Source organism: Pistacia vera, unplaced genomic scaffold (assembly GCF_008641045.1).
Source record: "Pistacia vera cultivar Batoury unplaced genomic scaffold, PisVer_v2 Contig291, whole genome shotgun sequence".
NCBI classification, from domain to species: Eukaryota; Viridiplantae; Streptophyta; class Magnoliopsida; order Sapindales; family Anacardiaceae; genus Pistacia; species Pistacia vera.
The window spans coordinates 602,447-617,484 of NW_022196103.1; the positions used below are offsets into that span (position 1 = coordinate 602,447).

The 15,038-nt window shown below is 36.5% G+C and overlaps 3 protein-coding genes and 1 pseudogene across 3 annotated transcripts; 1 reads left to right on the forward strand and 3 right to left on the reverse strand.

Annotated features, from left to right (window-relative positions):
* Nucleotides 1-6,880: 6,880 nt before the first annotated feature.
* On the reverse strand, nt 6,881-7,695 carry LOC116134760 (annotated as a pseudogene).
* Nucleotides 7,696-10,435: 2,740 nt separating this feature from the next.
* Nucleotides 10,436-11,569, forward strand: LOC116134761 (RNA polymerase II C-terminal domain phosphatase-like 4). The gene has a single exon (XM_031420412.1). It carries the CDS (start codon nt 10,436-10,438, stop codon nt 11,567-11,569), a length of 1,134 nt encoding a protein of 377 aa, XP_031276272.1.
* Nucleotides 11,570-12,361: 792 nt separating this feature from the next.
* On the reverse strand, nt 12,362-12,739 carry LOC116134762 (short-chain dehydrogenase reductase 3b-like). Its single transcript, XM_031420413.1, has one exon. The coding sequence runs from the start codon at nt 12,737-12,739 to the stop codon at nt 12,362-12,364; it is 378 nt and encodes a 125-aa protein (XP_031276273.1).
* A 1,394-nt stretch (nt 12,740-14,133) lies between these two features.
* LOC116134763 ((-)-isopiperitenol/(-)-carveol dehydrogenase, mitochondrial-like) lies at nt 14,134-14,928 on the reverse strand. Its single transcript, XM_031420414.1, has one exon. It carries the CDS (start codon nt 14,926-14,928, stop codon nt 14,134-14,136), a length of 795 nt encoding a protein of 264 aa, XP_031276274.1.
* Nucleotides 14,929-15,038: the final 110 nt, after the last annotated feature.

The window sequence follows — 15,038 nt, forward strand, 5'->3', positions numbered from 1 at the left end:
TTGGAAGGCCGAGGATGGCAGGAAGTGGCAGAATAGGGGGGCTAGAAGGTTGCCCTGCAATATGCAAGACAGCCCTCCAGCCCCTCTATTCCGCCACCTCCTACCATCTCCATCCCTCCAACCTCCCTACAGCCTCCCTTGCCTTCCCCCATCCTTTGGAATTCAAACAAAGCCACTCCCTCATGCTTGCCAATTGCTCGACAAAACGCAACAACAACCATAACAATAAAACCAACTACATATCCTCCAAATTTGTATAAATCAATTAAATTTCTCTTCAAATTCAAAACAACAAGTAAGAAACGTATCATTTATTCACCGGCGTCCTCCTCTTCAGAACCATTTTCTGATTGTTCTCTCTGTTCTTGTGCCGTCGTTGTCTCCTCAGCCTCTGGACCACCTTGACTCATTAGATGATCCACTAGAGCATCTTCTTCGACAACCTTTGACTAAGATTTCGAGTGGGGTTGAGTTTTCCTCATTTTTGTGAATATCAGCTATTATTTTGTGTAAGGAAGCTTTAGGATCAAATATTTTTCGAAAATAAGGCACTTTCGTCGCTGGAAATCAATAAGAAATCAAAGATGTTCGTCGGTCGTTTTTTGGGTATTTGGCTCGATTAAGCGATTTTGAAGGGTGGGGGTCATTTTTAATTTTTTAAATTTAAACAAACTTCCGTTAATTATAATGTTACCCACATATGTTAAATCTTTTCAGTTTAACTCGTTTTACATGTTTAATGAATCCTAAGTGTGCCACATCAGCTTTTCTAAATTAAAAAAATTCTAAAATATTTTCAGGGTCATTTTTTTAAATGCAAACTTGGGAGGTCTGGCTAGTTAAATTTCCTCGGATGCTCTGGTCCATTGTTTAGAGGTAAAATCTTTATGTGTTTGATTTCATGAGACTGTTTTATTAGGCCTTTGCTGAACACATTGTATATTCTCATTTGAATTCCAAGTTTCACATTGACTGGGAGGATGAATCAATACTAGAAAAATTCCCTTTCTTGACAAAATGAGTTGACAGATTTTCTTGACCGATCTAACAAAGGGTCAAGAATTGTAATTCTTGATAGATTCTTCATGGTTTTGGATGATTCTTGACAATTATTAACCGTCAAAGATTTGATCAAAAATAAATTGTACAGTTTTTTTTCTTGGCAGTTGTAGTCTCATTCCTTTTCAGTTTTTAATTGTCAAGGATTAAGGTTAAAAAAACAAGAAAAAAAATTACTACGGCAAAAGTTTCCCACCTCTCAAAAGTCAAAAGTTTCACTAATGCAAAATTTCCCACCCATTTCGCTATTTTTTTCATGAAGGCAAAGGTTGAAGGTTATAAAATATTAAAGGGTGTGTTTGGTTCAATATTTCTACCCATATTCCTAATTCTATTCCTTAAATATTATTTGGCATATTATTCCAGAAATATTAGTGTATTTTTTTAATTATTTTTAGACCCCTTAAGTTTATTAATTTCACTAAATACACCCAGAAAAAAAGTTTAAAATGAGCAAAAACACCCCCACCCACCCATACTTGCTAGATTCTGGCAACCACCATCGGTGGTAGCCGAAATCTGTCACAATGGCTTACACTAGGCCCGGAACTTGCCGTTATTCACTGATTTGACGGCCAAAGAAATGGTCGTCGTTGACTTGGCCATCGTTGACTGAAAACGACAACCATCGCTGACGGCCAAAGATAGACCTTTGCGACCGTCGACGGCCACATTTGGCCGTAGATCTGGCCTTTTTCGGTCAGATCACAGATTCGACCAATCTGTATCGTAACACATTTTTTCAGTCAGATTCCGACGATAGTGGCCGGAATCTGGCACTACGGGTGGTGTAGGTGTTTTTGTCATTTTACATATTGAGATGTTTAATTAAATTAGCAAAATTTGGGATTTTTTTTATAAATTTTTAAATTTTATCTCGTAATACTCCTCTATCCAAGTACCCAAAATTATTCTCAGAATCCTATCCAAAATATTAAACCATCTTCCGCCCAAAAACCAGAAAATTTTCCTTCTCTTCCGCCCAAAATCTCCTTTTCTCGCTCTTCCACTGAATTGCAGAATCTCTCTGCAACGCTGATTCATTCTAAATCCAACTTCACGGCACAAGGTGATTATTATTGTCAATAATATTTTCAATTTAGGGTTTTAACTTTGAATAATGGCATATGCATTAACCAAAAACTATAACCTAAGTACTAACTGATATGACGGATCTTTTTTATTGCTGTGTCAGTCCCCAAAAACTAAGAAATTTTTTATACTAACTGATGTGACGGATCTTTTTATTGCTATGTCAGTCCCCAAAAACTAAGAAATTTTTTATTTCAAAATTTCAATAGTACTTGGATGAGTACAATTTGATTAGTACGCATAGCGCTCGTAGAAGAATTTCTTAAAATGCTATTAAAGATGCTTTGTTGTTCAGAAACATGCTGATTTTGCAACCACGGGAATGTTATTGGCGAGAAGCGCTGTATTCATGCTACAGGTTTTTATTGTATTTCTTAACCATTTTTTCTGGGTGAGCATTCTATATTTGTTTGGTTCTTATTGTTCTATTGTAATGTATTTTCAAGGATCTTGCTACTCCAATCAGCGAGACTACTACGAAGTTCTTGGTGTTCCTAAAAATGCGAGCCAAGATGAGATAAAAAGGGCGTTTCATGCCGTGAGTATTTGAGCACTTAATATGCTTTTAAGTTAGGGAATTACATTTTAATCATGATCATAGGAAACCCCTTAGTGTAGTGTAAAACATCTTCTGATGGATTGTTCTTTCTTTTCTGGCATCTTGCAATCACTATTAGCTGTTCTTTATGGGGTCAGTGGCTTAATTTTTCCTTAGCTCTTTAAAATAGGTGGCCTTAGTGTTTGGGTGAAAACTATGTGGGCCATTTTTACTTTTAGGAATAGTTTTGCTTGTGGGATCCTTAATGGAGCTTGGAAAGGTACACCGGAGATGCATCTAATTTTACTAGTACTATGAATCTAGGGATATTTGAGGTTGGCAGTGTTGCCAGATATTTTTCTACCGCTTATGCCATTGGGAAATCATGTCTGCACTTGGTTTAATGTGATTATCCATCATCTAACATACCTTTTATTTTTATGGTTATTGTAAGATGTTGGAATCCACAAAATTGTGCAGCTTGCCAAGAAGTATCATCCAGATGCAAATGAGAATAATCCTTTTGCAAAGAGTAAATTTCAAGAGATAAGAGATGCTTATGAGGTTTGTAGCTTTGGTTGGATTGTGAAGTATAATAATAATAATTATTATTTTTATTTTCTGATGCGATTTAGTCTGATAGTTGTACTTTCTCTGTCCATTAGCATCATGATTGTTAACTTCTGTTCTTCCTACTAAAAATATAACTGATCTTGTTCTGACATGGTCCAACTAGCCCCAATTCTCTTTATGATGATTTGCTCATTCTGGTATATTGCAGACTCTGCGAGATTCTAAGAAGAGGGCTTAGTATGACATGGTAACTACTCTTTTTCTTCTTTCTCCCTCTCTTTCTTTTCATTTACTTATGTATTCTTTCACTTCTAGTTTGTGATTCTATAGTCATTAGGTATCTTTGGTCTGTCTTTAATATTGTTCGGTGTTTTTACAGGAGGCACTTAACTTTTACATATTAAAGATTTCAAAATGTATGCATTTTGATTCTTGTGTCACACTAAAGGTTTTCAAATTAACTGAATCATTCTTTTTTTTATCCTTATGATTAATGGAAGGGTGAAGTAGAGGCTCGGAGAATGTAGACTATAATACTGGTGGTCCAGAGGGGTTTAGATATGCTTATCAAACTCATTTCTCTGGTTCTTTCCACAAAATATTCTCTGAGGTACTTCTGCTCTCCTGTTTTCATGTTTTCATCTTAATGTAGTCTATTGTCCTAAACTGTTAATATTGAATTTAGGAGAAAGTGGATGGACATCAAAAAACAGTTTCATATGAAGAATCACCAATAATGTCTACTTATTTGGTGGCAGTTGTTATTGGTTTGTTTGATTATGTGGAAGATCACACATCTGATGGTATGGTTATACCATATGTTCTGTTGACTTTTCTTCCATATTTCATGGTAATTCCTACAAGAAAAGTATATGTTCTGTTGACTATTTGGTGTACTATAAGAAAAAATATTTTTGGAATATTAAGCTTGGATTAAATGTGTTAGCCAACTTAAAACTAAAATTGATATATTTGGTAGTAATTTATGAAGTTTGGCAGTAAAAAAACACTAGGACATTTAGTGAGAAATATGGAATGAGATCTGTTAGTTGTCTCTAATATGATCTGATTTCCATGTTACTAGTTTGATTGTTTTTGCATTGGAATAACTTATGTTAATTACATAAAGTAGCATTACTGAATATTGTTTCGTTTCTAATTTACGGGTGTCAAATTCAATAATACTATCACAGGTCTAATAATTTTATGATCACAGGTGCTACCTATTTTCCCTCGCCTTGTTGACCTTCCATTTGAAAAGTTCCAGATGGCACTTGCTCACATACTACAGGTGTGCATGGATTCTCTTGATGTGACTTCATAATTTGCTGTTTGGGTTCTGTTGGGATTGTTAAGACATTCAGGGACCCACTTGTTTTTGCCTACTTATTATAAGTGATTGTCACATTGCTTTGTTACGTAATCCTTCTCAAAGAAAAAGTAAAGCCACTCTGGTTGATTTTCTGATAGGAGGTAAATTTTGATTGATTGAAGTCACAGATTCAAATTCAGCTTAAAGTTTAAGATAATATGTAAGGAGTATCTTGACTTCCATCAGAAGCATGGATGCTTAGTTAACATATGTTTAGACATTGTGAACAAATTGCTTACTTTGATCTGTCATGCGATAGTGGCAGTGAGAGTTTAGTATTTGTATTGCTAAAGCTAGAGTTCCTAGCCAATTTAATGTGCTTTGGATTTCTCGCTATTTCTCTTTTGTTTGCTTTCTAATTCCAACAGCGAACTTGCTTTAGTTCACTTTTGGTGATCTTGTAGTTTTTTCTTTGTGCAGAATTATTAAATGCTATAATGTTTTCACATGTCATTTTGCCTTCCCCTTTGACTTGGAATCATGAAAATTGCTAAGAGGTCATGATTGTAAATGGCGGGTTTTAAATTCCTATATATTATAACATGCTATTTCACCTTTTCTATTGTCTTGGAATCGACAATTGCTAAGAATTCATAATTGTTTATGACAGGGTTCAGCTTTAACTCCGGTAGAAGTGTTGGTTGCAATACATGAAATTGTTCCTGAGAGAGATGGCCTTGCACTGAAAAAGGCATGTCTTTTGTCATTCTGAACTTAATGGTCTTGGAACTTTACACTTTGGTTGACTGTGATGGTGATCTATAAACTACACATTCAGATCATACTTATTCTTCCCATCACCCTCTTGGTCCGTAACTGTTTTATCCCTTTTCCCCTAATGGATTGATTTTTGTAATATGATGTGTTAAGGCCGGAGAAAGCTTGTCCTAATTTGTACATAAAGAAAATATTCAAACTGGAATGCAGTTCCCTAGGTTGGGCTTGGTAGAGTTATTAGTAGAATTCTGGGGTTGCCCGATTTGAAGCCAGCTTGTTTCAGCTATGGTTGCTTAGTCCAAGCTAAGGCTGGATTGGTGTTGCTTTAGATTGTTTAAGTTCTGATTAAATAATAATGTCATTATGTTTGCTATGTTTGAGGAAAACATTGAAAACAATAGTAGATCATACACTGCTTCATACTCAAGACATCCTAAATTAACTGCTGTGGAGGAATATTTGAAGGGGCTTGCAGATTCTTCGGTAAATATATCGAGGAGTGACGTGTTTAATTTTTATGATCAATATATAGTCAAATTGCTACCATATATTCGAACCTTTTTAAAACAAGTTAGCAGTATGTTCGAGCTCTACATATACACGATGGGTTCTCGACACTACGCAGAGCGGGTGTCTATTTTGTTAGATCCTAAAGACGAATACTTCAAAAAATCCAGAATAATTTCACGTGATGATTTAAAACAAAAACGAATAAAGAGTAAAGACTCTGGATTTGGTGTTGGGAGAAGAGCGAGGAGTAATTATTCTTGATGATAACGAAAGTGTGTGGAATGAGCATAACAAGAACTTGATTGTAATGGGAGAATATCATTATTTTAGAGATTGAACGTTTAAATACAACTCTTTGCCGGAGAAGAGGAGTGATGAGACTGAAACTAACCAGGTACTTGCAAACGTTCTCGGAGTTCTAATAAAAATCCATGGATTATTCTTTAAAGATCCAACAAATCTTGGTTGTCAAGAAGTTAGAACATTGTTAAGAAAAATTCGTACGCAGATTCTGTGGGGGTGTACTTTATTCTTTAAGGATGTTGAGAATGATGTAGCCGTAGTTCGGAGCAGAGCGGAGGCGATGGGAGCTACATGCAAAACCCTAATGGACTCTACGGTTACACATTTGGTAGCATCAAACGAAACGATGGAGGATTTTCGATGGGCAGAACAAGTAGACAGCAGATACTTGGTCCTTCCACGGTGGATCAATGCTGTGTATTATTTATGGCACAAACAACCTGAAGAGATTTATTTTTCCCTTTAGAATGTTTTGCAGTTGAACCTTTTTTTTCCCCTTTTAATCTGTAATGAAGTTCTCGTGTAGATGAAAATTGAACTGAATTACATAATGACAAATTTATGCAATCACACAAGTAAATGATTAAGTTTAAATGTTGAAATTAACACAACCAGAACCATCTCACTCTGTTTTGCAAACCTTAAGAACAATATTATAATGGTTTTACAGTACCAATTACTAATAAACTTGAACGGATAAACACACTAAACTAGATTTAGAAACTCATTCTACTAAAAAAGCCGCCATCCACCACTAAGTCGTGGCCAGTCACGAACTCAGAATCTTCAGATGCAAGAAACAACACCACATCTCCAACATGTTTCCCTTTGAGCACAATCCCTTTTAGGCTTGTATACGCCTCATAAAACTTCTCAATTTTTTCAACTTCCATGCCATGTGCACTGCAAACACCCGGTGTCGCCACCGCATATGGTGAGACGCTGTTCACCCTAATCCCATATGCTCCAAGTTGCGCGCTTGCTGTTCTAACCAACACTATTACAGCATGCTTTGACGTGCAGTAAGCAGTGCTTCTTGAGGAACCACGACTAGCCGCAACACTAGCCGTGCACACAATGCTCCCCCTCACGCCCCTCTCAACCATAGCACGCCCCGCATATTTGACGCATGCAGCCATGCCACGGAGTCGACACGGACGTTCACGGCAAATAGACGGTCAAATCCTGATAAATCAATATCAAGGACTGTCTGATCAGAATCGGATCCGATGAAAATTCCAGCATTGCTAAACATGATGTCTAAGCGATCATAAGTTTGGAGGGTTGAGTCAACTAATGTTTTGACTTGATCTTCATTTGAAACATCGCAATGAATGTACTTGCACTTGTCTGTGCCAATTGACGTGGCTACTTGTTGGCCTAAATCATCTTGGCTATCGGCGATCACGATCGCACGAGCACCGTGGCGGGCGAAAACACGAGCTGTGGCCTCTCCGATACCACTAGCACCACCTGTGATGGTGGCTGCTTTGCCTTCCAATTTCTTTGTTTGCGGCAGAGTTTCTGTCATCCTTTGTTCTTTTGGTAACGGATTGCAGTGGTAATTAAAGTTGAAATTGTATCAAATAACGAGGAAACAGGCTCAAATTTTTCTACAGGAAATGGCCACTGGAGCATAATCCAAGCGTTGCTAATATACTGTAATGGATGGAATCTTTACTCTTTAAACTTAGAAAGTGAAATTTTTGTCTCAACCTTGTAGTTAAACCTGAGCTTATTTCATCTCCACATCACCACCTTATAGTTAAAACTAAGCTTATTTCATGTCCACATGACCATACAATTGGATGAAGCTTGACCAAACATAAAATTCAGAAATGACAAAATCTTTTTCTGAATTATTATTTAACATTTTGATCTTTTGCATTCAAAATATCTTCAATGCAAAAGATCAAAACAACCTGCCCTTTTGGTATATATTTACATGCATTAAAAATATCTTCAACAGTGCCCAGTTCCACTTTATTTGTAAAAAGCTCTTCATGATCAACTTTAAATAAAAAATAAAAAATTCAGCCAACCAATTGAGATATTCCTTTTGCATTATTTTAAAAGAAAATGTAACTTTATGACATAAATTAATTTGGGTGTGTTTATTTTATTATTTCGAGTAGTATTTTTATAATATTATTGTTAAGTTAAGTTGAGTTGGGTTATTATTAAAGAATTTGCAAATTAAGAAAAAAAACCCTAAATTTATTAATTTAGCTAAACACCCCCAATAATAAAAAGTTTATAACTTGATAAAAACATCTCTACCAACCCACAGTTGCTAGATTTCGGTCACCACCGTCGAAATCTGATGTCATTGCGCACGACCAGCCAGATCCGATTGGTTGTGCTCCACTATGGCCTTTTCTAGCTAGATCCACCACAAATCTGGTTGTTGACAGCTAGATGTGGCCAGATGTGGATGTCAACGACGGCCAAAGATATGGTCGTCGTTGATGGTCAATAACGGCCATATATTAGCCGTCATTGACAGCCAGATGTGGTCAAAGATTTGGCCGTCAACGATTAGATCTTTGGTCATGGATCTGGTTTTTTTCGACTAGATACTGGCCAGATCCAGCCAGCATTGCGCCATTACGCCTGATTCTGACCACCTTCCGGTGGTGGTTGCCGAAATTTGACAAATGTGGGTGGGTGGGGGTGTTTTTGTCAATTTATAAAACTTTTTTGTTGGGGGTATTTAGTTAAATTAACAAACCTATGGAGGTTTAAATAGTTGAATATTATAGGATATGATTTTAAGAATAGGGAAACATCATCCATTTTTTTAGGATAGGAATAGAGTATTTTAAAAAAAAGGAAACAAGCACAGCCTACTATTGGTTTTTCAAAAAATTAAAATGATGAACGCTTTAATTTATTTTTTCATGTGTTTTCCTTAAGAGACAATATAAATGAATCATATGTCGTATGTCAGATGACCGTGACTATGATACTGAACCAATGAGCAAAATAACGATAATGTGAGTAAATAAATAGACTAAAATGGTTCGGATGCAAACGTAAATCCTATGTCCATTATTATCTTATTGTTTTTCTAGTGTGTTTTTGACGTGGTTATAAAAGCTATTTGCTCTTAAGAGAGACAATTACTTTTAGCTATTGAGAAAATGAAAATCTGGATCCCTTTTTTGGGGTGAGAGACCCCTATTTATATTGTTGCATAGGTGGTCTTACTCATAAAATAACCTTCTCATCATATGACACGTGGCTTGACAAATCGCCTTTATTGAAGACTTACTAACAAGGTTTTAAAATTCGGCCTAGACCGGTCGGTTGAACTGGGTAATGGTGATCGAGCCGCGTCGATTTGACTAAAAAATCGGAAATGTTAAATGACCCAGTTTGAATCGCGGTTAGACCGACTTTTTTGTTATCAACCGTCGGTCCAACTGGTTTGACCTGGCTGTTGAACCGTATTTTTATTATTTTTATTATTTTTTTATATGTCATGCTGACGTTAGAATGACATCATCACGTTGACATCAACATGATGTCATCATAGTTTGACCCGACAATTGAATTGGTTCGATCGACCAACCTAGTGACCTGACTGAGTCACTCTCCGAGTCGGGTTTTAAAACATTGCTTACTAGTAAAGTAGTCCTCTCATGAGGTGTTATGCGACCTGAATGATAGCTCAACCCAAAACCTTACTGTTGAAGCAACCTATGACAACCTTGCAAATGAAATAACCCCTTTTTGGTATGACACGCGGCCTTGACAAATATATGATCACAAAATACGTGGCAAGAGCTCATGCCCCATTTGCATAGTCATAGGACACATGGCGCCTATGAATTTACCGTATAACACCGTGAAATAATAGAAAACGTACATAGGTTTCTAAAAATTTCACGAGGGCTGGAGCCTCCCTGAGCAAGTATACAAGAAAGTTTATATTAACTTTGAAAGCAAACTCTTGTTTTTTTTGAAAAACAGTCTTAGGAGAAGACGGAAACCGTAAATACCACGTAATTAACCCAAACACTTGGTATTTAATCAATGCTGAACAAAAGAAATCATAATACGAAGAGAAGTAATAAAATAAAACACTACTACGATATATATACAAACCGTTGAAAAACCCCTTTACCAAATTCAATGCAATACTAATTCTACTTCTAATCCTAATCCGAAACAAATTAGGATTATAAATTCACCTTTATAAAACCTTGGAAACCGCTGTTTTGTTCCGTAATTCATTAATGAAAAAAAAGGGTGTGTTTCTTTTGACAATGGACGCGATTTTGAGTGGTTATGACACTTTGAGATCCAAAATAGTCTGTAAATCGCTTTCTTCTTCAAAGAAGACATGTTCACACTCTATGGTTCTCAGAGGCTTGTGCGTTTACTGTGGGAAAAATATGAATGATGGGTTCGGTGTGGGATTTGATTTCTTGCTCGATGGTTTAAGGTTTAGCAACCATGATCTTGCTTGCTGGAAAGAAATAAACTCTAAGAATTTGTTTAGCCAAAGAAAGCTTCAGTTAGTTCTTGATTTAGACCATACGTTGCTTCATTCAAAAGACATCCATAAATTAACTCGTGCGGAGGAATATTTGAAGAGGCGGGCAGATTCTTCTGAAAATATGTCAGACGGTGACCTATTTAATCTGGACAATGATTTCATAGTCAAATTGAGACCATGTATTAGAACTTTTTTAAAAGAAGTCAGCAGTATGTTCGAACTTTACATATATACTATGGGTTCTCGATGTTACGCAGAGGAGGTGGCTATGTTGCTTGATCCTAAGTGCCAATACTTTGTTAAATCTAGAATAATTTCACGCGATGATTCTAAACAAACACAAAAAAAGAGCCTGGATTTGGTGTTGGGACAGGAGCGAGGCATTGTTATTCTTGATGATACTGAAAGCGTGTGGAATGAGCATAAAGAAAACTTAATAGTAATGGGAAAATATAACTATTTTAGAGATGGAGAGATTAATAAGAGATCTTTCTCAGAGAAGAAGACCGATGAGAGTGAAACTAACGGTGTACTTGCAAACGTTCTTGGAGTTCTGAGACAAGTCCATGGATTTTTCTTTGAAGATCCAACAAATCTTGGTGGCCAAGATGCTAGAACGTTGTTAAGAAAAAATCGTGGAAGGATTCTGATGGGGTGTACTTTATTCTTTAAGGATGTTGGAGATGAACTAACTATACTTCGGAGCAGGGCAGAGGAGATGGGAGCAACATGCAAAACCATACTTGACTCTTCGGTTTCACATTTGGTGTCATCAAAAAATACGATTGAGGGTTATAAATGGGCAGAAGTAGAGACCAGATATTTGGTCCATCCTCGGTGGATTTATGCTGCTTATTATCTATGGTACAAACAACCTGAATATCTGTATTTTCCAGTTTAGAATGTGTTGCTGTGGAACGGTTTTCCTTTGATTGTAATTGAGATATTTAGTTCTTAGATGTTCGTCTTTTGGCTTCAAAAGTGATTCAAATTCATTTCCTTTCTTTTTTTTTTTTTTTTTAATTCCAAAAATTATAATACCAATACAAGATTGTTTGATAGTTTCTGAATGTGAATCTGAATTTTCAAGCAACTGCTTCAACGACTCTTCAATTCGTTTGATTTCTTGCCCTCTAGATCCCTCTACCATTTGGACTGGAGCAGGATCACCGCTCTTATACCAAATGATGATATAAAAAGGGAAATTCAGAGATCTTTATTTCTGAGAACAAGAATATTACAGTAGCTAGATAGATGACCATTGTTACCAATCGAACTTTCTTAAACTCTCTTAAATACAAGAACAGAGCCTAAATGCACTCCTTAATTCCAGCCATTCAAATCCTAAATGTATTCCCTAACATCAATTTGGTTTCCAATCATCTCTTGCAGCAGGAAGGTGTGTAACAGAGGTATGTATGTAACGGATTTTTAAAAATTCAAGTAACAGAGGTATATATGTAATGGATTTTTTTTTTTTTTAAAAAATTCAAGGATGAGTTTGATTAAAACAGGGGAAGTCAACATCCCAATTCCCGATGATAATATATAAAATTGGGCAACCTGACATGAAATTGCATCATTACCCAAATACAGGGCCGAAACAGAAGCTTGTAGTAATGAACATGAAAAGATAAACTGAACCATATGGGGTTAAACCTTTTTTCTGGGGTAATCGAGTGGTGAACTGGATCTAACTCATTCTAGTAAAGAAGCCACCATCCACCATTAAGTCGTGGCCAGTCACGAACTCAGAATCCTCAGATGCAAGAAACAGCACCGCATCTCCTATATGTTTCCCTTTTAGCACTATCCCTTTCAGGCTTGTATATGCTTCATAAATCTTCTTTACTTCTTCAACTTCTCTACCAAGTGAACTGCACACACCCGGTGTCGCCACCGCATACGGTGAAACGCTGTTCACCCTAATCCCATGTACTCCAAGCCGCGCGCTTGCTGATCTAACCAACCCTAAAACAGCATGTTTTGACATACAATACCCAATGCTTCTTGTGTAACCACGACTGGCCACTACACTCGCCGTGCACACAATGCTTCCCCTCACACCCATTAAATTGCCATGTTTTGCAAACTCCAACTAATAATATGCGTTATATTCTCATTCAAACAAAAACGGTACCAAAAATAAAAATATAGATCTCTTTCACCCATTAAATTTCCATGTTTATTGACGTTAATTCTTATTTCAACTCGTTACAACATCAATTTAAGCTCTGTTCTTGTTTATATTTTGAATTTTAAAATACTTGTTTTTAAGAATATAATGTCACTATTTATTTATTATAATATTGTTTTTAGAAAAACATATTTGTTGTGTGCGATTTTCTCATTAAGCCCAGAGAAGTTAGAAGCCTGCGAGAAACTAGTTCAACCCATAATCAGTTTGACTCAGCATCGGTACGACAAGCTAGTTGCGATTAACCTTGACAGTTGTTTGACAAATCAAGGATAACCTCAAATGTCAGATATTTCAGAAGAGATAAGATCAACACTGAGGATAGAGTGATCTCAGCATTCAATCACACAAATATCGTAGTTGCAATTTGAATTTGATTGCAATCTCGATAATTTTTGTCTTTCCTTTATCTCAAACTTGTATGTAAACCCCCTCCAATGATGAGGGGTAGGTTAGTAAATTATCCTAGGCAAACTTATTATTGTTCTTGTAATCCATCAAAAGCTTTACGATAACAGTGGATGTTGGTTCAACTTCTAACTTGTCGAACCATTTTAAAAATTCTTTGTGTCATTTACATTATTACTACATTGTTACTTTCGATTGTTGGTTTATTATTAAATCACACACACATCAGTTTTGATTTCGTTAAAGTCAGTTGGATCACTCATGTTGGTACGAAACTCGTATCAATAATATTAAATACGGTTTCATTTATTACATTTTCAAACACTGGTTTTAGACAAATATAATAAATATGTTTTTATTTTTCATATTTTCAATAAAAAATAAAAAACACAGAATTTATAAAATAAAATATCCTAAGCCACTGTCAGAAGATTTAATGTTAGAAAATAATGGGACTTCCTGGAAATTACTATCTCTGTCAACACATTAAATTTAATTGGTGTTAGGTTCAAACATTATTGATAGTGGGAAACAATATTAGGTCTGTTATTAAATATAAATGGACCCACATGATACTTGAGCAACCGACTACACTGAGATTAGAACTTAGAAACGATACAGAAATTGAATATTCATTAAAAGAAATTCGCAATTTAACAAAGACACTGTTTTAAAATGCAGCAAACTTAAATGGTTTACACGATATAATTTATATAGCCTTGTTCTGTCATATATAGATGTAGAACTTCATAATTTCTTAATCAATTCCATAGTACGTACTACGTACTAAACATTTTCATCTTCTAAAGAACTAATTAAGCCTTATTTTAGAGACTAATCAAATGAATTAAGAAACAAGATCAATTTAATTTAGATAGAAAGCCACCATCTACCACCAAGTCATGCCCACTCACAAATTCTGAATCATCAGATGCAAGAAACGACACAGCATCTGCAATATGCTTCGTCTTAATCACAATCCCTTTCAAGCATGGATTTGGCTCATACATCCTCTCGACTTCCACAGCTTCAATATTAAGCCACCTGCACAAACCCGGCGTCGCCACGCCACACGGTGAGACGCAGTTCATTCTAATTCCATGCGCTCCTAGCTGCGTGCTTTCCGATCTAACCAATCCTATCACAGCATGCTTTGACATGTAATAGTCTGTCATCCAATAACCGCCGCGGCTCCCTGTCACACTCGCCGTGCACACAATGCTCCCCTTCATTCTCCTCTCAACCATTGCGGGCGCCGCATGTTTAACGCATGCAGCCATGCCACGGGCGTTGATGGCAAAGAGGTGGTCGAAAGCTGATAAGTCGAGATCGAGAACTGTCTGAGGAGGCTTACTGTTTAGAATCCCGGCATTACCGAACATGATGTCTAGTTGGCCATAGTTTTGGAGGGTTGAGTCAACTAATGCTTCGACTTGATTCTCGTTTGTGACATCGCAGTACATGTAAATGCAATTGTCGGTGCCAATTGAAGTGGCTAGTTGTTGGCCAAGATCATGTATATCAGCTATCACGATCATACGAGCACCGTGTTTGGCAAAAAGACGTGCTGTAGCCTCCCCAATTCCGCTGGCACCACCGGTAATTATGGCAACTTTGCCTTTCAATTTCTTTGGGGACAGCATGGACTCTGACATTATTGTTTTGAGTGTTTAGTTTTTGTTACTCTACTATATATGCAAATGTAGAAAGGAAATGGAAATGAGCAGAAGACTTTACTACACCAGGTTTGGTCTCTATCCGTTGC